General features: G+C 37.2%; 1 protein-coding gene across 1 annotated transcript in view; it reads left to right on the top strand.

Moving 5' to 3' along the window:
* LOC116178698 (matrix metalloproteinase-2-like) overlaps positions 1 to 22,209 on the top strand; it is a 216,235-nt gene that overhangs the window by 181,502 nt on the left and 12,524 nt on the right. Inside the window, exons 3-4 of the mRNA XM_031498276.1 lie at positions 6,751 to 6,897; positions 17,457 to 17,599. Of these exons, the coding sequence (XP_031354136.1) occupies positions 6,751 to 6,897; positions 17,457 to 17,599 (290 nt within the window). The remainder of the gene's footprint in view (positions 1 to 6,750; positions 6,898 to 17,456; positions 17,600 to 22,209) is intronic.

Below are 22,209 nucleotides of genomic sequence, written 5' to 3' on the forward strand. Positions count from 1 at the left end.
ATTTTACCTAACCACTTAACCTATCTTCACTAATAACAAAGATATTTATACAATCCCACTTGTTCTGAGATACCCTGTATATTATACTCGAAAAAATCCCTAACATTTAGGGGACTTTTAGACCTCGTTAAAGACCTGTCGGGGCCTTATATTTGTCGAAACTTTGAATTTATCAGTTATGCATAGTGATGTAATTGGATTTTAGTCGAATTTTAATTTTCAGTGTCATATATGTATAAGGAAGTGTCAATGTATCAAAAACTGCAATTCGCGATGTTTGTTGTACGCCCAATACGAAAGCTTTTTATTTGGATAGAAAAAAACGTTTTTTTCTAACACACTCGCGATTTCCATACTGATACTGATATCATATTATTTCACAAAGAAATTAATTCATTTCCCAAAATTCAGTAGCGGTGGTCTATTCTTTGATGAGAGATCATAATCATATTTGATTATCATAAAAAGTCTAATGAGATAAAATTTCAATTTCCTTGAGTCTGCACATCTGACGTGTAGTAATAGGTAAATGATCAAACAAGCAGCGGTTAAAATTCGTTCGAGGGATGTAATGTAAAAATAAAAGTAACCTGCGAATAAATTAAAATTGATCCGCTTTCTTTTTGTTAAAACTGTGAAATACAAAACTGCTTGTGCCATTATTTTTTATTAACATCAGTACTAAAAGCGCGATACAATTGTTTCATATCACAATTACTCGAACAAAAGGCTTTTAAGCATTATTGTTTAAAAAACACATTTACGGAATATAAATCATTACCCCATTATTTTCCGAGCTCTTTCGTAATTTTTGTTATTTTAGCTTGGATACAACGTAAGTACCTATGTATGTACACGGCCTTGCACTATTTGAGTAAATATATTGAATGCCGAGTAAACCGATTCTCCTATTTGTAGGTATTTACGTAAGTTTGTTTGAAACAAATATCGATTGGTCTGTATATTCTACGAATCTAATTAGTTATTTAACGGGCCGAATTGCATGTGTGCTGTAATTAACTTCGAACACCATAATATTTTCATTTTCTACTTCTGCTAACGAACGAGACGTAATAAGCAAGTGCATGGAAATAATTCCATCCCTTCCTCCTGGTATCAAAAGTGCCGCAATAATTACAGCCCACTAAAAATGGAAAGGTTGTACTTTATTTTTCACCGATCGTAATTTACTGATGAATTATTCAGGCAAAGGGAAAGTGTACAACGAGTCGAATGTATAGAAATTTGTTTTACCTGATCAATAGCGTGCTTACCTCGTTCGTTTGGTAAGCCAGTGGTTCGTCTTGCTTGACGTTGTCAATAATCCTCATTAAAAATTTAGTCGGTGGATCACGGAAATTTATAGATTTTTCTGTGATTGTGCATTTATTTGTATATAATTCACGGCCACGATGAGAGGAATTTCGAGTCTTATTTCAACGCCATTTCCAATTTTCCATGATCAGAAAGGTCAAATTAAGACTATGTGTTATGCAGTTTCACTAAACTAATTGGCAAAGTCATTTACTCGACCGAAATTCCTTCAATCTATTCACATATTGACTTAAAATTTTTCAATTTGAGAGACTCTCTCTGGGTCACACAAAGGATTCGAATAAACACTCAATTAATTGATTGGCAATGATAAACATTTACTCCGAAACACATGAAAAAGATTGAAACAAAGTTTGTTTGGACATAATACCTTGCACGCAGTCGGTCGATAATTATAAAAATTTAAAAAAACCTTAAATTACTGTAGTGGGATAGGAATAATGACACATGCCACCTTTTTCCAGACTTATGCCTCCTAGATGATAGTGTTTGGACCCTGGATTTGACGTTGTACTTGCAGGATTTTAACAATTTAACAAATATAAAGGTCATCGTCTGTCGGTTTTTTTTAAATTTAAAGTATCAGGGAGACAAGGTAAATTAATAGAGTTATTTAGATTTATTCCTTAATTCACATTTTGGAAATGAACTTTTCATTTAAAATCCTCACAAAAATTTTACAATAAATGCGATTAGAAACCGTACGGAAGTTCCAGAAAAGTCAAATGGCATTTTATACCAACAATACAATGTCTTAGTAAATTGAAGAATGAGCCCCTTCGTCGTTTGAAAAACTTTATGTTCAGATATTATACAAAGATATGAATTATTAGTAAGAACCAATAGTACAGTGCTTTTTAACAGGGAACAAAGTCCACAAAAATCCCAGCCATGGAAAGATTGCAAGATCCAATTGAAATATGACAATTTTAGAATTAAAGATTGAAACTAAACTTTAATAATAAAATCATAAATTGGATTTGCATGCCAGTTCATGTTTCCCGCATAAATGACAGTACTCACGACCTATTAACTGCGAGAACGTTAACTGGTATTAGGGGTTGAAATTGACAGTGGTTCACAGAACCAATTAGAGGCTCTATGCTCCCAACTGGCAGAATAGTAATAATATTGTCTTAATAGGCGTACTTCAACTTAGGTCTGCTTCTTACAGAATCCGCATTTAAGGCACTATTTGACCTTACTTTCTTTGGACCACTTCAATGTATATTCATGAAGAGATCAAATAAAAATATGAATCAATTATAAGAGCTAAGTGAATAAATTTACTAGCAGCTTGCGTAATTAGCAAGCTTAATTCCATTTCTAAGTACAAATAATTGACAGTAAAACGCATAGTTTGGCGCGGCTTAATTTTCATTAATAACGAAGCATTTACACTAATCTGTAGTTTATAACTATAATTTATTAAGCCCGTCCCTGACCATCGTCCCCATCTTTTGCATTTATTCATACGCAGATTTATACATTTACAAATATTATCTCTACTTCAATTACTTAATATTAATTGAAAAGAATTTACCTTGTAGTGGAGTAGGTATTCCGAAAGTGAGTTCTTGTGTACATGTTTAGTAACGCTCACTTAGGTTGCACATGCCTACATCTTTTCTATGTCAACGGATGTCATTGACTACCCCCCGAGTGCTTTCTTTGCCAGTTCTAACAATTCCTTTCGACTCCATTTTAAGCGATTCGCCACGCCCCCAACGTAAGTTTTTATTTGTGTTAGTGTTTTTGTTGCACAACCAAATTCTGTGTATTTAATCATGAACTATATGCGTTAAAAGAATGTATGACTTCGAGACGGTCATATTGTTTTCCTTCGAAAAAATACGAGATCGACCGTTAGGCATATTACCGAATAGATGCTACGAGTTCGTTATTTCGATTTCAAAATTACAGTTAAAGATAAAAATCCGTATTGCTTAATTATGAATTACTCAGTATCTATCCAGCAGGATCACTTCATTAACTTACTTACAATTTTTTTCTCTAATAATCCAAATAATCTGGTGGTTAAAGGTTTGCGATATTCAGGCGGACTTATTGAAGACACAAAAGCACTCTAACCATTGGCTTGATAAATAAGATAAAAAAAATTTCGGTGGCTGTTCGGACGGTAGAAACTTTTAACTTTCACTAAGCAGATAAGTGCTTTGTTTACGCACACTCGAACTAACTTTTTCTGAATACGGACAAACCGCTAAAAAACGTTCAACAAACTTTTACTACTTCACTTGACGATAACTTAAATATTTTATTAAAATTGCTTATACACACTTTATTTTGAAACTGACGAACTGTGTCTTCAATTAAATAAATAGGCCCAACTGCCCGAGATTTAGCGTAAACACACTCGTTTCACCGTCGCGAAAACTAACAGCTTCGTTTTTACGCTGATTCCAGTATTGAAGGGAGCACCACTTCCACTATAAAATAAATCTCCTTCAGGATTTTTTTCAAAAACACCGCCAATCAAAATTAGACTTAATAACGCGAGCTTCGAACAAATGCGTCCTCACTTACGCCGAAATAACGCACAATTCTTCGAAACGCCTTAGCTCTTTTAAAAGCGATAAGAATGCGTGCGTTAATTAAATTTCGTCAGATGAGACTCCACCAGACGTCCCTACATTTTAACTCGAAAATTCACGATTTACAATAAAATCCACATTTAAATAAACTACAAAAGCTGTAAAATTTATAGAAGAATCACGGAATTACAAGCAATTCCAAAAGGAAATACACATGTATACCTAATAGATTGAAGATAGTGTCATATACAGGGTGTCTCTTCATTATTTTTGGTGTTTAGGTCGAATTAATGTCTACATGATGTTGTTTACACATAATATTACCACTAACTTTACTGTCAGTTTGACATACCTACTGTATGTATCCACATTGATCTTGGACCAGAACCGAACCGGATAGGCGCAATACTGAGAAGATTCCCAAGGTCTCCCCGCCGGGATTCACCTCAAATGGTCCTCTAATTACAGAAAACAAACTCAAGTGAAAGGACGCAATCAGACAGAAGAACATCAATTTCACTTAATCAGAGATGAAATATCGATTTATTTTAAGAATTAAAGTAGTACTCATTTTAATTCGATCCTTGCCTCTCTGAGATGCGTGATGGCCCATAGCTCGGTTTCGCCTCGCGTTAGTCATCGCATTGCATTTTTTAAAGGGCGGTAATTCAAATCAAACGTGCTTATGCCCAGACTGGGAAATGCCAACTGTATAGATATTTTGAAATTTTATCCACAGACACTTCCAGTGAAGAACAGCATAACGCATGTAGTAAAAATCAAATGTGCCATGCGCAAATTGTTATATTTTTTTGAAATTTTAACCACAGGTGCTTCTAGTAAAGGAAAGCATATTCCAAATTTCAGACATGCACTTGCTTATTTTTGGAGACATCTCCTTGCAAATTTCATTTCTAGTAAAGGAATACCTAAGTCCCGACTCCATAGATTCAATTACTTGTAGCTCGGTAACGTAGAAGTTTTATTTTTAAACCCCTGCAATTTGTGTTGTATCCTTTAAAATGAAATCCCTTCTTAATTCCTTACTTGAGTCGATCGATCTGACTGACTGGATTAGCTCAGAAAGTTCTACAATTTCTAATTTTCTACAGATCATAATTCAACTGACTCTTAAACATCGGGTTGTTTGAATCGCTCGGAAGATTCCTTTCATTCGAACCGTGCGCCCTGTGCGAATGATTTTCGAAAAAATCTTTGATCCCCCTCTGATGTCGAAGAAGTCTTTCGATATTTTCCAGACAATTACGTAAGACGTGTCCTCTGGTGCCCTTGAACCTCGCACCTTTTTGAAAATATAATGGTTTTTTTACAAAGACTCTTGTCGATTGTTGCAGGACTCGTATAGACTTTTAAAGCTTAAAAGCTCTTAAGTTTTTCAAAGGTTCTTAAACCCTTAAAGGGTCTAAGACACTAATTGAGTCATAAAGACTCGTAGTATTTAGGCAGTTCTGGATGCTCTTCGACGCTGTAGGCGACACTGGATAGCATTTAAAGCACTTAATAGCTCCCAGAGACTTTAAGGATTATTATGAATATCAGTTTCTATAGTTCTACTACTAGATCGTTCGGCGAATTGAACGTGAGTATCGATACTAGACGTCGTCTAGTATAAAAACAGTCACGTCAGTCATCGAAGGTAGCCGCCCACTGCAAAACTGGTCGCGTGTAAGGTATACACAAATTATGCTATTATATTTTCATTTCTATCTTGCCCTTGCGAAGAAAGATACATAAGTTTTGCAGTGGGCGGCTACCTGTGACTGTTTTTATACTACACGACGTCTAAGACAAACGCTTCTTATTTACTTAAATACCACGCTGGAAGAAAATACGAATTAGTAAATGGGGATGAGGCATTTAATCATTCAACATCAAATTCATATAACAATCAAGAGCACGAATAATATTGGATCGTATTAAAAAAATGTACAAATAATAACTGGCAAAATGCGGTTGTTGTTGGCCGATGGCCTTAAAACAAATTAATCTGAATATGTCAAAAACTACTAAAAAATATTTATCACAACGCGGTTACCGCGTACGCGGTGAATACAACGCAAAAAAATGCAAAGGCAAAATTATTCCTTCCTTACAGAATATTTACAAACAAGTGATTGTCAAACTTAATAGGAATGCTATTAGTGAAAGCACCTAATTTGATTTACAGTACGTTCTTGTTTCTTTGTGTGTTGCGATGTGCTTTTAACTTTTTTTCTACCACCGGAAATACTTTCTGTCGTTGGTCTTTGTGTTGAAAATGCCCTCCGGAAACCGATTTTAGGGCTGTTTACTCCGTTTAGGAAATATGTAAATTTTGCGTAACCTGACGCAGGTTCGAAGGCGGGTTTAAAATTAATTTACACTAGTAGAGGTTTTGGTAAGAAAATGAATAACCAAAAATTATAATCGATATCGACTTGTTAAGTGGTCACAAAAATGGTAACTAAATGGCATATTTAATCGCTTTTGCCTTCAGATTAACGCTGACTAATATTAGGATTTAGTAAAACATGTCGTAGTTCCAGTCTACGTCTTAGAGGGAGGTATAATATTTTCGATTGAGCATTCCACGTGCCAAGTCAATTTTCATTATCTCGGTATGTGTTCACATTGAAAATTGGGAGTCTAGACACCATGACCTACGACCTACGTACGTTTAAATTGCACATGCACCCCCGCGAATTACGTCTGTGTATACTTCCAATTTATGCAAACGTAAATTGTAATCACACTCCCTCATTATCTAGACTTGTTAATAGCGGGACAATCCGCCATCATTGAACGAACACGAGCGAAAATAAACTCTCAAGATATTAACGTCAGTTTCTTCTTGTTTCAGTTTGCGAAGCACCTACTTACGAGATTTAGATCTCTACCAAGTTCGATACGTCTTTACGAAAGCCCTCGAGGTATGGTCGAAACATTCCAGGCTGACATTTACGGAAGTCAACAGTGACAGGGCCGACATCCTCGTCTACTTTCACACGTAAGTAAAATCCTCTCGCGTTTTTGATCCTTTTGGCGACGAGCGCGCGATTTGATTATTTAATAATTGGATCGCATCCACGAGTCACGTGTTTGATTGCATTCGCTTAACAGACGTCGGTAATCATTATCCCTTTAGTCACGTGTTCGTTAAATATAAAATCGATCAATTACGAATGAGCTTCGGGCTTGCAAATTCCCCCTCCCTTGATTAATTTTGTTATTATACGACGGGCGCCCATTAAACGGCAAAGTGGATTATATATCTTTTGTATGAAAAATGTTTACGTCTTTCTAAGGCTACATTAAAGTACAGTGATAAATGAAATGACTTCATTGCAGTCCACTTGCTTCATATTAAGTCTTGTGATTTACACCGCTTTCATATTGGAGGAAGTATACGCCAAGCGCCGTTGTTAATTTCTAAACTGTCGCTGGAAACGATAATGTGGCAAGACAAATCTTGCTGCTGTTTTATTCTCCCTCTTCTTTCCAGCCACCTATATTGTTCTCAGAAAGTTATAGTTTATACAAACCAATGTATTTGGTTGAGACCTTTCATTAGAATACCATTAAGGGTAGAACGTGTGTTCACCCCCCTCCCCTTTCCCTCCCAATTTCAATGTATGTATTTGACACCACTAAAGGCATGCGTATGCAAATTCAGAGACCAGTTGGTTATGTCGCATGTAAAAGTTATGAACGTTTTAAATTCAAAAATAGCATCATGAAATGGGGGGGGGGGGGCTCGTGAGACAGCGACATTTGATGGCCGTCTGGCACACCTTCAAGACATAGGCAACATATTGCAAAACATTCCAGGACTCTAAGACAATTCAAAACCGCATACGTGAGTTTACTCTCCCCCCCCCCCTCCCCTCAAGGCACAGTAGGGCGGTAGTGGGTAGGAATCAGTTCCCTGGTCTGTTGAGATATCTAATTGGAATACTAAGAAACAACATTCATCCCCCCCCCCCCCCATTCCAGAGAACCTTTTCTTAGAATTCCATGAAGGGTAGAAGCCCCCTGAATTAGTTGTCTTGGGAGTCTCCCTCCCTTCCCCCCAAAGAAGTGTGGAGGAAAAGATTGGTGTCGGAAGAATACGAGAAGGGGGCGTCAAGAAGACAGTGTGAACAAAAGATGAGAATACGTGAACGACATGGGCGAGGAGGCCAATAGATTGTTGGAGAGATGAGTTAAAGGAGAAATGAGGCGTAAAATAAGAAAGCATTAAGCAAGACGACGTAGACGTGAAGCAGTCGTGAAAGATACGAAAAGAAGGTGTAAAGCGGATGCAGAAAAAACCGACGGATGAGTGAAGATACCTGTAAGAGGAGGAATGGGGGAGAACATGAATTATGGAGACCTAAAGCTAGGAACATTGAAGAAAACATTAAGGAAGCGTACGTAAAAAAGACGCGAAGAAAATAGAAGAGAAGAGAAAAAGAAAGAGGAATGAAACCAGCTGACAAGACAGTAAAATATGCGTAAATCAGGCTCTGCAGAAAGGGCGCTTTGAGAAGTAAAGAAGTTGCGAAGGAGGTGCAAAAAATGCACTAATAACGCACTAGGGAAAAATGTGAAGAAGGAACAAAAAGGACTAGAAAAAAAGCATATTGAAAACTTGAAGAAAGAAAATGTGAAGGAAAAATTTGAAATAGTTGTGAAGAAAGCGCTAGTGGAGGAGGTGTGATAAATTGGGTTCAAGGGAAAGAGGAGTTAGGGACACGAGTCGGAATGAGTCGCGAAATAGGCGTGACGACAGCATTAATCAAGTGTATAGGAGACATTGGTGAAGCAAGCGCGAAAGAAGGATTAGTAAGTGAAGAAGACGTCGGGAAAGGAGAGGTAGCAGAAAAGAATCGTGAAGAGTTTGTTAAGAAGGGATAAAGGAGCCCTTTTTAAAGGGGATAATGGAAGAGCATTGAAGTAAAAACGTACAACGCGAAAGAGGCGTGAGGAAAAGATTATTTAAGCAACATGGTGTGGAAGAAGCGCGATGGAAGTGCTAATGGAAGAGATGCAAAGAAGAAGTCCAAAAGCAGAAGAGGGCGTGAATGGTGTCGGAAGAAGGCAAGAAGGTATAAAACAGCGCGAAGAAAGATTGGGCAAACAGGAAAGAAAGAGGCGAGGAGGAAAATGGATTGAAAGAGAGTGGCGTTAAAGAAGGATGCGCAAAGTAATCGTGAAGCCAGAATTCGTTAGAGAAGGAGGCGTCAGGAAGGAATGAGGACGATCTGAAGAGTATAAAGGGCGAACGAAGGAGGACGAAAGGGAGTGAAGGAGGCGTGGAGAAAGTATTCCTTAAAGAACAGGGTGTGGGAGAGGTATTCAAATAGCGGCCATAATGCGTAAATTAGACGTAAAGCAAGAAAGCGTTAAATATGAGAAACAAGAAGCAGTTGTAAAAGATGCGAAACGATGGTGTGAATGAGGTGGGGCGAATGAGTGAAGAAACATGCAAAAGGAGAATTAAGACGAACTGAATAATGAATCAAAAAAGAACCTTGAAGGAGGCATAAAAATAAAAGTGTTGGAGGAGTGTAGAAGGGATGTGTCGTGAATGGTACGCGAAGAAGGCGTTAGATGTAAAGTGAAAGAGATCGGAACAAAGCGTGATGGAAACAGAAGTTAGATAAGGAGGCAAGTAGCATAAAGGCGGAAAGAAGAAGACATAAAAGAGTTAGAAGGAATCTATTAAGGAAAAAAGAGTGAAGCAGTCCCGACGGAGATATCAATTCATTGCGAATAGCGCGTAATGGAAGTGAGATTAAAACAGGCATGAGGAAAGTGCTAATGGAGACCCCTAACCGAGAGAGGCAAGAGTGAATGGTAAAGGAATTTGAACTAGGCGTTAGGGTGGTGTGACAATAGTGCGAAAAATAAAAAGAAGGCGTGAATGGTGGCAAAAAGGCGTAAAGACAGCGCGAGGAAGGTTTGAGTAGACGTTAATGATAGAGGGGGGGGGGCATATTACAGAAATGCAGATCTACGTGAAAAAGGTATGTGAAAGTCAAAAGGACAAGAAGGTCGAAGCGTAGAAATGTATGAAATGAAGGGGACAGAAGGAACCGTGCATGGCACAAAACAGCCAAGAAAGAGATAGGCTCATATGAAAGAATGAGACATGCTGAAATATGCTTAAAAGTGTAAAAGAAAGAAGCGTGTTGGAGGTACGGTGGTAAAAATTTTCGAGGAAGAACGGAAACGCAAATAAGGCCTAAACCAGTGAGATGTACAAGAAATGAGCGTCGAAAATTCTTATATGAGCCGTGAAGGTTAATAAACAAGACGAAAAAAGGGGTATAAAAACGTGAAAATATAATACTACGTAGAAATTTTATGTATGTGCAGTAAAATTCCTCCGTTAGATGTCGCCATCCTTTGAAATAAAATCCCTTCTCAATTTCTCATTCGATTGTGCTTCTCGTTGTCCCTATAAAAGTTTGATTTTGTATTTTCACACTTTTGAAAGCCGGAAACTGAAAAGACAAGAATATACGGAAGGAAGGAAACGTTAAGAAAGCAAAACAATAGGAAGCGTGAAGAAAACGAAAAAGAAGTTTAAAGAAAGGGGTGGAAAGAAAAGAAGCGTGCAGTTGTCTGAAATAGGTATGAGGTAAGAAGAGATGTGAAAGAATGGAGGAGGCGTGAAGAAATAAGTAGCAAAGGAAGAGATCATAAGGAAACAGGCGTGAATGATTCATAACGGAGACAAGAGCCGAAGAAGCAAAAGAAAGGAATGTAAAGAATATTCTGAAGGAAACGGAAAGAGAAGAAACGGGAAACAGGAATGCGGAAAGAGAATAGGCGTAAAAAAAGCAGTGATAAAGACATGCCAAACAGAAGACATGAAGTAGAAATGAAGATGGAATAAGGGAGGGCGTCAAGAATACGAAAAGCAAGAATCGCGAATAGGTAAAGAAAGCGTGAAAGAGACTGAAGGAAACAAGATGTGAAACAAGAAGGCAAGTGGAAGAAAGGAGTTCGAAGGCACCAAACAGTTGTAAAGAATTGCACGAAAGAAGAATGTATTTTTCACTGGGTCAGAAACATTTTGTGGGTCACGTACTCTTCGACTTAATCACCCAGTTGTTCTATGCCCTCTTTACGCCTCCGAAAGTCAGAGAAATTGTGCCGATAAATCTACGATATGCTGGCAGGAAGAAATTACAACTGAATATGTTTCGACATCACAAGTGAATGCAAAGAGAGAGAGAGAGAGAGAGAGAGAGAGAGAGAGAGAGAGAAGAATCACGTAAAAAAAATAATGAATCCTTCCAACCAAAATATCAGAATCTCAATTTTGTTAAATTCGGCGATGAGAAACGAGTGCTGCGAAACTTATTAAAATTTGCGCGAAATATTTTATCCATATAAATGAAGGGAGTGAATGAGAAATTAAAATTAGAATAACTTAAAACATGAAAAGCTCTAACGTCTTTTGAGCGCTAAACTGGGTTTTTAAAATCTAATTTTTGAGAGCGCCTCATCGCTCTTAGAAAGGTTAAGAAAAATTTCATTAATTTAATTAATCGAAATTTTTCTTGGCAATTTAATTATCGCCTTGTCGGAACAATCTTTGTTCTGTGTTTATAAGATTAGTAGCATCAAAAGAAAGCTTTCGCCCTCATTAAACAGACAAAAGTTAGTGAACTTTCCCAGCGGAATAATATTTTACTGGATTTTAGGTAACATCATCTGGAATTGTACGTAGCGTACCAGGTTTACGAGCTTTCAATGCAATAAGTTAAAAACTTTCATAATAGCACTAGCACTACTAATTAAATTTGAGCGTTGCTGCACAGGTGTTTCCATAATATGAAACAGAATATCTATGCGTTCCATCGTACAGGGTGGTCAAATAAGAATGCGAGGTACTGTATCTGGGAACCTGTCCATCGTAGAGGCTTGCGGTAAAAAAATTTATTACTAAAACGGCCACGAGTTTCTGCAATGGCCGCTAGGGGGTGTAACTGCAATTTGGAATCTAAAAAAGTGATTTTTCTGTGAATTCCGCTACATTAACCTAACAAAAAAATGTCCGGTCTGTGAAGTTGACGATAATCTGAACCTTTTTTGTTTGACAATTTTTCCGGTATCTCTAAAAATGAAGTGGTGGGGGGTATTCAAAGGTTTCCTTAAAAACACCCTGTATCTTCGAAACGGCTCAGCCGATTTAAACAAACTCGGGTTCGTTCAAAAGACCTATTCTTCAACTACAAATATTATACTATTTGAAGTTTTGTTAGTTTCACATATCACCGCTTGACGGCTTTTTTCCACATTCCGACAGAAATAATTAATGGTTATCATTTTATTTCAGGGCAAACGGCGCATAACTTTCGTATTTTGTTTGGAAATTTGATAAAGGGTTTTTCAAGCATATCCATTTCTACTCGTATTTTATTTCAATCTTGTAAGACTTCGGCATAGTTTTATTACAAAGTCAAAACAGCGCACAATTTGTGTAGCTACTTTATTCTTTTCAAACATTTCTCTTTTTGTAAGTATTTTTAGCGCATTTTTTAAGAATTAAAAATGTGCGATTGCTTGCGTTTTTTCCGTCCGTCCGGACCCACTTCTGCCGTTTCGAACTACTTCTAGGGGGGGGGGGTTAAACACTTATTCTACCCTTCATGGTATCCTAATGAAAGGTTTGTACAAACTGTAACTTTCCCGTGCGACTCTTTGTCAAAATCAGTGAGGGGGGGGATAAAAATAATGTTACCTCTCATTGTATTCTAATTAAAGATCTCTACTAATGCCCTTCTTTTTGTCCTCTCATTTCTGTCTTATCTCTTATCAAAGTCCGAGGGGGGGGGGGGCTAGTTTTATCCTTCATGGTACTCTAACGAAAGGTCTCAACGAAAGGAATTCATTTCTACCAACCAAAGCCCTCCTTCTCGACCTCTTATCGTGATCGGGTATATTCCCTTATACCTCAAGAACGGATTGTCGGAAAAGGGTACTCACAAAGGGCGATGGAGACGTCTGCAAGAAATATATCCATTGGTGATATCAAAACAAAAGTTATTTCCTCGGTTATTTCGGTTAAAAAAAAATGCTCTTTATCTGCACAAGAGTTGTGCACAATTTATACTTGTTCCAAATTGTTTGGAAAAGTTTATCATAGTTTTATTCCCTGGTTTCACAACAGCGCATAATTTGCGTCCTTCTTGAGCGTCTCCATTTTCGTAAGTATTTTTCCTAATCATGTAACGTCTTCAAATGGTTTTATTCCATGCGGATAATTTTGGGCTTCTTTACTTGTCTTTTTTATCCCGAACCGTTTAAAGGTTCAGAATAGTTTTATTCCAACTTCAAAATGGCGCATAATTCTATGCCGTATTGTATTTTTTGTGCGTTTTTTTGCAGATATCAGAAGCGTTCAACATAATTTTCAAGGGGCTTCAGAAGGCGCATAATTTGCGCCCACTTTAGCCTTTTCACGTGTATCCATTTTTGTCCGTAGTGACCAAAACCGCGCTTATTTTCTTTTTTGTAATTAACATAACTACAAACCGAAAGGGAGAGAATTGGTAAAAGTACCAACAACAAAGGGGAAGAGTAAAATAAATGCAATTTGTACGCTGTACTGAGCCTCTGGAATAAAGCTACGCTTAAACCGTAAAAGTTATTGCAAGTCGTGCACGAGTTTGACACAATTTTATTCCAGGGTCCCAAAATAGCGCATAACTTTCTCGAGCGTCTCCGTTTTCGTTCGTGTTTATTCTAAGTCTTGTACTAATGTAACACATTTTTATCCCAGGCGTGTTCGTATTTATTCCAAAGCATGCACGAGTTTAGTATAATTTTATACTTGGGTCTCAGAACAGCGCATAATTTGCGTCTACTTGATTCTTTTCCTTTATTATTATTGGAGTGTTCCAATTTATTCCAAAATCTACACGTTTAGTACAATTTTATTCCAGCGTTTCAAAACAGCGCACAAGGTGCGTTCCTTCTCGATCGTCTTTCTTTTCGTTCGTATTTATTCCAAACCTTGTACGTATTTAACGCCGATTTATTCAAAGGATTTATTCCAAATCATGTACAGGGTGGCCAACTAAGAATGCGAGGTACTGTATCTGAGAATCTATCCATCGTAGAGGCTTGCGGTAAAAAAATGTATTACTAAAACCACCACGAGCAAAACCTGAAAAATATTTTTAAGTTTCTTAAATGACCGCTAGGGGGCGTAACTGATGTTTCTGTGAATTCCGCTATATACTATAACCTAACAAAAAAATGTCCGGTCTTTGAAGTCGACGATAATCTGAACAATTTGTGTTTGACAATTTTTCTTGTATCTCTAAAAATGAAGTGGTGGAGGGTATTCAAAGGTTTCCGTAAAGAACACCCTATATCTTCGAAACGGCTGAGCCGATTTAAACAAACTCGGGTTAGTTCAAAAGAGCTATTCTTCAGCTACAAATATTATACTATTTGAAGTTTTGTTAGTTTCACATATCACCGCTTGGGGGTTTTTTTCGACATTCCGTCACAAATGGTTAATTTTCTCAAAAAAATTAAGTGCATTGGTTCGATTTTTTTTTTCATGAAAAAGTAGCTATAAATGATGCCTAAACAAGCTCGCGGCAACCTCGCCAAGCGGCGATATGTGAAACTAACAAATCTTCAAACATTATAATATTTGTAGCCGAAGAATAACTCTTTTCAATTATCCCGAGTTTGTTAAAATCGGCTCAATCGTTTCGAAGATACAGGGTGTTTTCTACGGAAACCTTTGAATCCCCTCCACCACTTCATTTTTAGAGATACAGGAAAAATTGTCAAAAAAAAGGTTCAGATTATCGTCAACTTATTTTTACCGCAAGCCTCTACGATGGACAGGTTCCCAGATACAGTACCTCTAATTCTTATTTGGTCACCCTGTACAGGCTTAGTATAATTTTATTCCATGGCCTCAAGAGAGCGCATAATTTTGGCATACTTTATCCTTCTCGCGGGTCTCAATTTTGTACGTATTTAACACATTTCTTAGTTTTATGTTTAGGTATGCCGATAATATACGAGTTTAATAATTTTATATCAGGCGCACAATTTTCGCCTACCTCATCTTTCTCCAGTGTCTCCCTTTTCGTAATTGTTTTTTTCTCTAAATCATGTGCTTGGTAGGCATAATCTTTCTCGAGGTGACCCAAAACCACGCTTAATTTGTACCATATTTATTTTTTTGCGCGTTTCCAAAATGTTAAAACCGCGCATGATTTTCGCCGATTTATCCTTATCAAGTCTCTCTTTGTATTGTTGGGGTGTTCTTTTTATTCCAAATCATTTACGGGTCCAAATTTTGTAAAGGTTTAACAGTTTTATTCCAAAGGCTCAAAACGGCGCATAATTTGCGTCCACTTTCTTCTTCCTTGCCGTCTTTCTTTTCATTCGTATTCGTATGTACGTACAGGAATAAATATCTACGAATAGAAAGAGACCTGTCACGTGGCTATGATCATGGAAAGCTCAAAGGTTAATGGTCTCATTCTTTTGTGGTCTCATATGTCATCTTTCAGAGCATTCGAGGTCAATGGTCCCATTTTTGTAATTTTATTTTCAAGGTCATCAGAGGTCAATGGCCACATTCTTGCGGTGTCATTTGATTTCCAAGGTCATCAGAGATAAATACTCCCATGCTTTTTAGTATTATATTTCAATTTCAAAATCATTAAAGGTCTGTCGTTTTGAAGGTTATCACAGTTCAATTTTTCTGGTGTTATTTTTCAATTTCAAAGTCGTCAAAAGTCAATGACCCAATTTTTTGGGGTGTCATATTTCATTTTTAAGGTCATCAAAATTCAATGGCCCCATTCTTTGTGGTTGCATTTTTCATTTTCAATATACACCTACCACATGTAACAAGCTTATTGAAAATGGGTCAAATCCAATGACACCGTAGGGTCACACCGAGGTGCTCTGCCGCTTTTTTAGATGCGCTTTAGGGTTTATTAAAGGTGGATCATTCCATCACAAATTTTATATACTGTGTAACATTTTATTCTAAGGGTTGAAAATAGCGCATAATGTGTGCTTACTTCCAGAGCGTTTACCTGTCTTCCAAATCTTGGAATGGTAGTTTTATTCCAAAGGCTCAAACTGGCACATATTTGTCTTTTTCGTGCGTCTTCTTGTGTATTTAGATTTATTCCATCTTGAAGGTGGACCAGACGGCCATCAATGTTCGCTGTCTAAAAGGGGCCCCCCCAGCAATTATTTCGGGCGGGGGGGGGGGGGGGGAGTGGAACTAGTTTTATCCTTCATGGTACTCTAATGAAAGGTCTCGACGAAAGTAATTAATTTCTACCAACCATAACCCTCCTCCTCGACCTCTTATTGTGATCGGGTATATTCCCTTATACCTCAAGAACGGATTGTCGGAAGATTGTGTACTCACAAAGGGCGATTGAGACGTCTGCAAGAAATATATCCATTGGTGATGTCAAAACAAAAGCTATTTCGGTTTAAAAAAATGCGCTTTATCTGCACAAGAGCTGTGCACAATTTATATTTGTTATTCGTATAGCAAAATGTTTATTCCAGCAGTTCAAAACGGCGCATAATTCGCGGAAATTTGTAATTTTTTATATGATTGTAATTCGCTTAATGCGAATACCACACTCACTTAAGGGACACCGAGAAGTAAGTGCGAGAACGATTTATCACCCTTAACCGTCTTGTAATGGAAATTGATGACATTACGAAATACAAATAAATAACTCGGTTAGTTTCACTCGTAATTTCTGAATTTCAATTCGAGGCCCGCTCCACAAAAGCGACGGAAAAGGAAATATTGAACGTCTCCTCAACTCTGAAAACTCTTCTGTTATGCGATCCTTGGCGATGTCGGAAAACAATATTGCATTTCTCCCGCTCGAATATTATTCCATTAGCCTTCTTCAAATCCTTTATGCAAAGACAAGGTAGACATTTTGAAGAGTTTCGATGTCAAGTCCGGACTGCTTGTTGTCTGTGTCCCAATAGGCGTAGGCAATTTCCTCAACTGTCAATCTGTCGATTTATTTACCCACTTTGTTCCATCGCTATATGCACTTACCTCCGACTTTGCATTTTTCGTCGGATAATGCAAATTTTGAAGCCTTAAAAGCTTTGAACGTTTTTAAGGATGGATCGGGGACTAATTGGTTTTTAAACTTTATGGCGTTAGCTTAAACGCTTTTCGAAAGGCGTATTATTGGCAGCCGCAATGCGATTTTTATTGGGATATCAAGTGAAACTGGGTTAAATATTCCGAATTTGATGGACGATCAAAATTTGATGGCCATCGTCACGTTCGACAATAGCTGTCATACGTTTTCGTCGTTCCGTTGATGAATCGATAAGTTCAAATATCGCGAAACTACGAGATTTCAAATTTAATTATTCAAATTCAAGGGGGCGTTACGGTTAGCCCCACAAATAACAGTTTAGTTACCATTTTCCATTTGGGTTCCATTCTTGTAACTAACGCGAGCGTCAATGAAAAACTACCCTCATCCAAATGCAAGCCACCAACAGTTTGTAATTGCATAACCTTTGTTTCAGATACGAGCACGGTGACAATTTCGCCTTCGATGGAAAGGGACAAATTTTGGCGCACGCATTTTTTCCCGGTTCCGGCCGTGGAGGTGACGCCCATTTTGACCTGGACGAAAGTTGGATAGTACACGAGGATGACGCGTCAGACGGTACGTTTAGATATCAGAGAGGAGAAATATTTTTATGGCCCGTTAACGACGTTTTTTTTCTTCGCCCTTTGTGCGAAAGTCGGCTGCCACTTGCGAAAGATAAATTATTGGAGCGCACCATTTCAAATTTAGCTAACGAAAGGAAACAACGCGATAAATAATAACACCAATTAGATGTTATTCCGAACAATAACATTTTTTGTTAAAAGATACAAATTTCGTTTTTATTCCTTGGCAATTTATGTCGTCAGTTACCTATACTTTCTCTCGTTATGCGTACGCCCTCTAACTTTTTTCGAAATGCCAGGTTTAGTGAAATTTTCATTCATCAGTTTAAGAAAAACTTAATATTAATAGTTTCGCTATAGTTCAAAATACAGTTTTAGGCAGGAAACCCAAAATGAATTTCGCGAACCCATTCAAGTGAATACAGCACTATCAACTTTACTCATAATCTAAAAACGGTTCCTAAACTTGTCTATCCTAGTGTTACCTCCGCGTTGGTTACGCCACTGTTTGTTGATTTTTCTTACTGACTCGTTAACTTGTAGTTGCTCCTTAGGTTATTAACTCGTTGCATGAACCTACCTTTTTTCTTGCCTATATAAATACTTGTTATGTATTTTGTATTAATAATGTGGTATTGATGTACCCATAACTTAATTTGGGTTTATGACAATAAAATTTGGGAACATTGTGCTCAGATAATGTGCCAATTTTAAATATTCCTGATACGTTACCTGAATTATACGTTTGATATACCTACTGTCAAATGTAGGTCTGCTTTATTTATGATGCAAACGTTATAGGTTACAATATACACAATTCCTTGTAAGGTTTAAATCAATACACCATTTGAATGAAAAATGATATAATTGACCGCTAAACTCTGACGCGCAACATTTTAAACCATTCTTCAGAGAAACGGAAATGCAGTTCAGCTTATTTAATGTAACTAGAATACAAGACGTACCTTATCTGAAACCAGCCGGTGTAACTGTGACGTCACAGGAAAATATAGATAAATGGCCCTGGTTTCCAACGTAATTCCGGAAAGGTAGAACGACGACAAAGGCAGGATTGTCATGACAAAGGCTTCCTCCCAATCTTACATTCTTTTCACGGCAATCTTCAATTTGAATGGCTATTACTTTATAAATAATATCAACATTCACTATCATTAGGTCATTAAGAAATAGCCAATAGAAACAGAAGTACCTATGATTTCGTTGGTTAGCGACGCACAATATATCTTTGTTACTTCCCAATGATTTAAGGACAATGAACTTATGCTATTGATTGCATAAACTCACCGTAATTTTTAGGAGAGGGGGGCGACTTTGACATTTTATATGAAATGATGCACTTTTTGGCTGCTTGTACATTGTTGAATATGTATGAAAAAGCACTCTTGGAACAATATTTAGCACTTTTTCCACTAAATATACCTAATGAGATGTCGCTTAAAAATATACGTCAAGCTTGCCTTGGCTGCTTCACGCGTCTCATGGAGAAGAGAGAATCTTTAGGAGTCTAAACGCTTCTGGAACTCTTGGAGACTCTTTGAGCCTCTCGGATTCTTCTAGAGACTGTTTTGACTCTTTCAGGTCTCTCAAAGACATATAAAAGCTCTTAAATGCTCATAATGACTCTGCAAAGCAGGTTTTTTGCACTCTTAAAGCGCATTAATGATTGTTAAAGGATCATTAAAGGCTATTTATAGGCTCTCAACGTATATAGCATACTCTTGCAGTCAGAATTGGAGACTCATAGAGACACTTAAAAACTCTAAAAGTGTCTTGAGGCTTTGAACTTCTCAATGATTAATAAATAACTTCGAAGTCTCTAAAAGCATCTGTAAGGCTGTTGAATATGCCCTCTTCCAACCAGATATTCCAAATTGAAGTTTTGATCGTACTGACAGACCTTCAATTTTCGCTTGGGGAGTATCTCTGATTTGGAGTTTTGAATTTCGTCTCGTCTAGACCTTCAATTTTGCCGTTGAGAGTGCCCCCTTTAGACACTCCGTTCTCGAGATATTCGGATTTGAAGTTTTAAAAACGGATTTGTAATTGCGGGAACAGAAGGCGCGGGTGTACGGCCGGGTCAGACCGGCTTGACGCAATTAGGCTACTTACGTACACTTAAAGGTTTAAAGTCTCAAGATACTTCAGGAAATTCGTCTTGATGAAAACTCGTGAGATTTGTTGAAGATTCTGGCTCTTGAATGGTGCTTTTACAAGTTCGACGCTTCTGCAAGATATTTAATGACAAATACTCGTAAAGAACATTGTTGAAAAAGGTTGATTTTAAAAACATTTAAAATGCCTAAATAACTAGTTACTCACCTCAATGCACCACGCTACCACAACTCACTTATAAATATATAATATAGCTTTAAAGAGTTTTGAGGATTCTGAAATGTATTTGAAGGGTATTAAAAGTCCCTTTCAAACCCTGCTTCCAGAAGACTCTTGGAGACTCTTTGGAAACCAGTAGATACTATTTGCGACTTTTGAAGGCTGGTAAAAATCCTTTCAAATTCTTACAAGCTCAAACAACTCAAAAACGGTTTCCCTTAGAAGGAAAAGAGAATATTACGAACTTTAAAAGCTTCTGGAATATTTTTGGAAAATTTTGTGACTTGGAAACTCTTGAAGCTGTGACCTTTAAAGACTTTAAGGCTCTTAAAAGCTCTTCAAAGCACTTTTCTTACACACGTTTTAATCGTGTTTAAAGATTGTTAAAAAGTTTTAAGGGCTCCAATGGGGAGTATAGACTCGATACCTTAAGTCTCTAGAGAACCCTTTGGAGTCTCTTAGTCTGGTTTTAATGTTTTTTTAAATAATGCTTTTAGACGGAGACTCTCAAAAATTAATAAATATCTGTAAAGACCTTTTCAGCTTTTTAAAGGCGCTCCAAGGATTATACGTTCGTTAAATCTGAAAGTCTCTAACTCTCTTGCGGATACTCGTGGAAGACTGCCTGCGACATTTAAAGCCGTTTATGGGCCTATAAAGAGTATTAAAGGGTTTTATGAAACTAACTTTAAGAGTGTTTCAGAGACATCAAACGTTTTCCATCTAAAAGTCTTCCGCATCGCTTTTTAATAGCCTTTAGAGCCTCTAACGGGCCCTTAACATCCTTTAAGAGTCTTAAAGAACTTTAATAGTACATCTACATCTTTAAAACTCTTTACGCTTTTTAAGGGTCTCTAAAAATCTCCAAGATCCTATACATTCGTTTCTTAAAAGTCCTTAAAAAGAATCTTTCCGAGCTTTTAAAATATTACAAGTATTTAAAAGCTTTAAAGGATGGCAAGGAATAATTCTCTTGAAATCTCATGAAGCTTTTTTAAATCCCACTTTTGAAAACTGTTGATGGACCTGAGTGACTGGTGGCACTTCCAGTTTCATCAGAGATTGATGCCAACTTTCTTATTTTAAATGGAACACCCTATGTATTATTTCATTCTTGAAAGGTGCTAACAGGCGGTCTCTCTAAAAATGCGTGTTTATTAAGGATCTTCGAGATAGTTTATAATTTTGTATTGCTATCTGTCTGTCTGTTCGTGTTCCACTGTACGTATTCTTAATCTATAAGAAAGGTTGATATTGTTTTTCAGCGAGGCCGCCGGGCCAAAAACTGCACATACTTCCAACTTACGCTTAGGTGCTACAGTTTGTACTCCTCATATTTGTAAATGTGGTGCCAATGTGGATAAGTTTGGGCATCATGGTTTATCTTGTCAGAAGAACACAGGAAAGTACAGTCGCCATCGAAACATCTTAGAATGTCAAAAAAGAGCATTTCATGAGGCTGGTTATTCAGTCATCTTAGATCCTCCTCATCTTTTTGGAATTGATAAAAAACGACCCGATGGGAGAACTTTAACACCTTGGATGGAAGGACGATGTCTGGCATGGGACTTTACTTGTGTTGATACCTTATGTCCTTCGTATCTCTTCTCCTCGGTGAAGAAAGCAGGTTCTGCAGCCGCTTTAGCTGAACGCAGAAAGAAAAATACTTACGCTGCTTTAGAACCTAAATTTATTTTTAACGGATTCGCTGTAGAAACCATGGGTCCGTGGGGAAATGAAGCGAAAATGATGACAGCGGCAATTGGTAAAAGACTCAGGCAAAAAACAGGAGAGTCCCGCTCAACCCAGTTTATTTACCAACGGATAGGTATAGAAATTCAAAAAGGCAACGCCGAATGTGTTTTAGGAACTTTACCTTTTTTTAGTAATTCTTTTCATGAAATTTATTATGTTTTAAAACCTGGTTCTTATATGTAATTTGTTCTTGTTCTATTATTTTCATTAAACAATTTGTTCCTTAAAAAAAAAAAAAAAAAAAAAAAAAAAAAAAAAAAAAAAAAAAAAAATTCTATATTTTGTCTCATTTTTGAGTTAGTAAATATGCCTTAAGCTTCAAGCAACCATGCAGATGAAAAAAATTATTTTCCGCATGCGCAATCTGACATTTTTATTTGTTAATACAGGGTGTCCCACGGTAAATGCCTCCTATCTACATCTTATTTTAAATAGAGCACCCTATATATTATTTCATTTTTAGGGTTACGAAAATTTCCATGAAAGCTGTTATTT

Source organism: Photinus pyralis, unplaced genomic scaffold (assembly GCF_008802855.1).
Source record: "Photinus pyralis isolate 1611_PpyrPB1 unplaced genomic scaffold, Ppyr1.3 Ppyr1.4_LG8, whole genome shotgun sequence".
NCBI classification, from domain to species: domain Eukaryota; kingdom Metazoa; phylum Arthropoda; class Insecta; order Coleoptera; family Lampyridae; genus Photinus; species Photinus pyralis.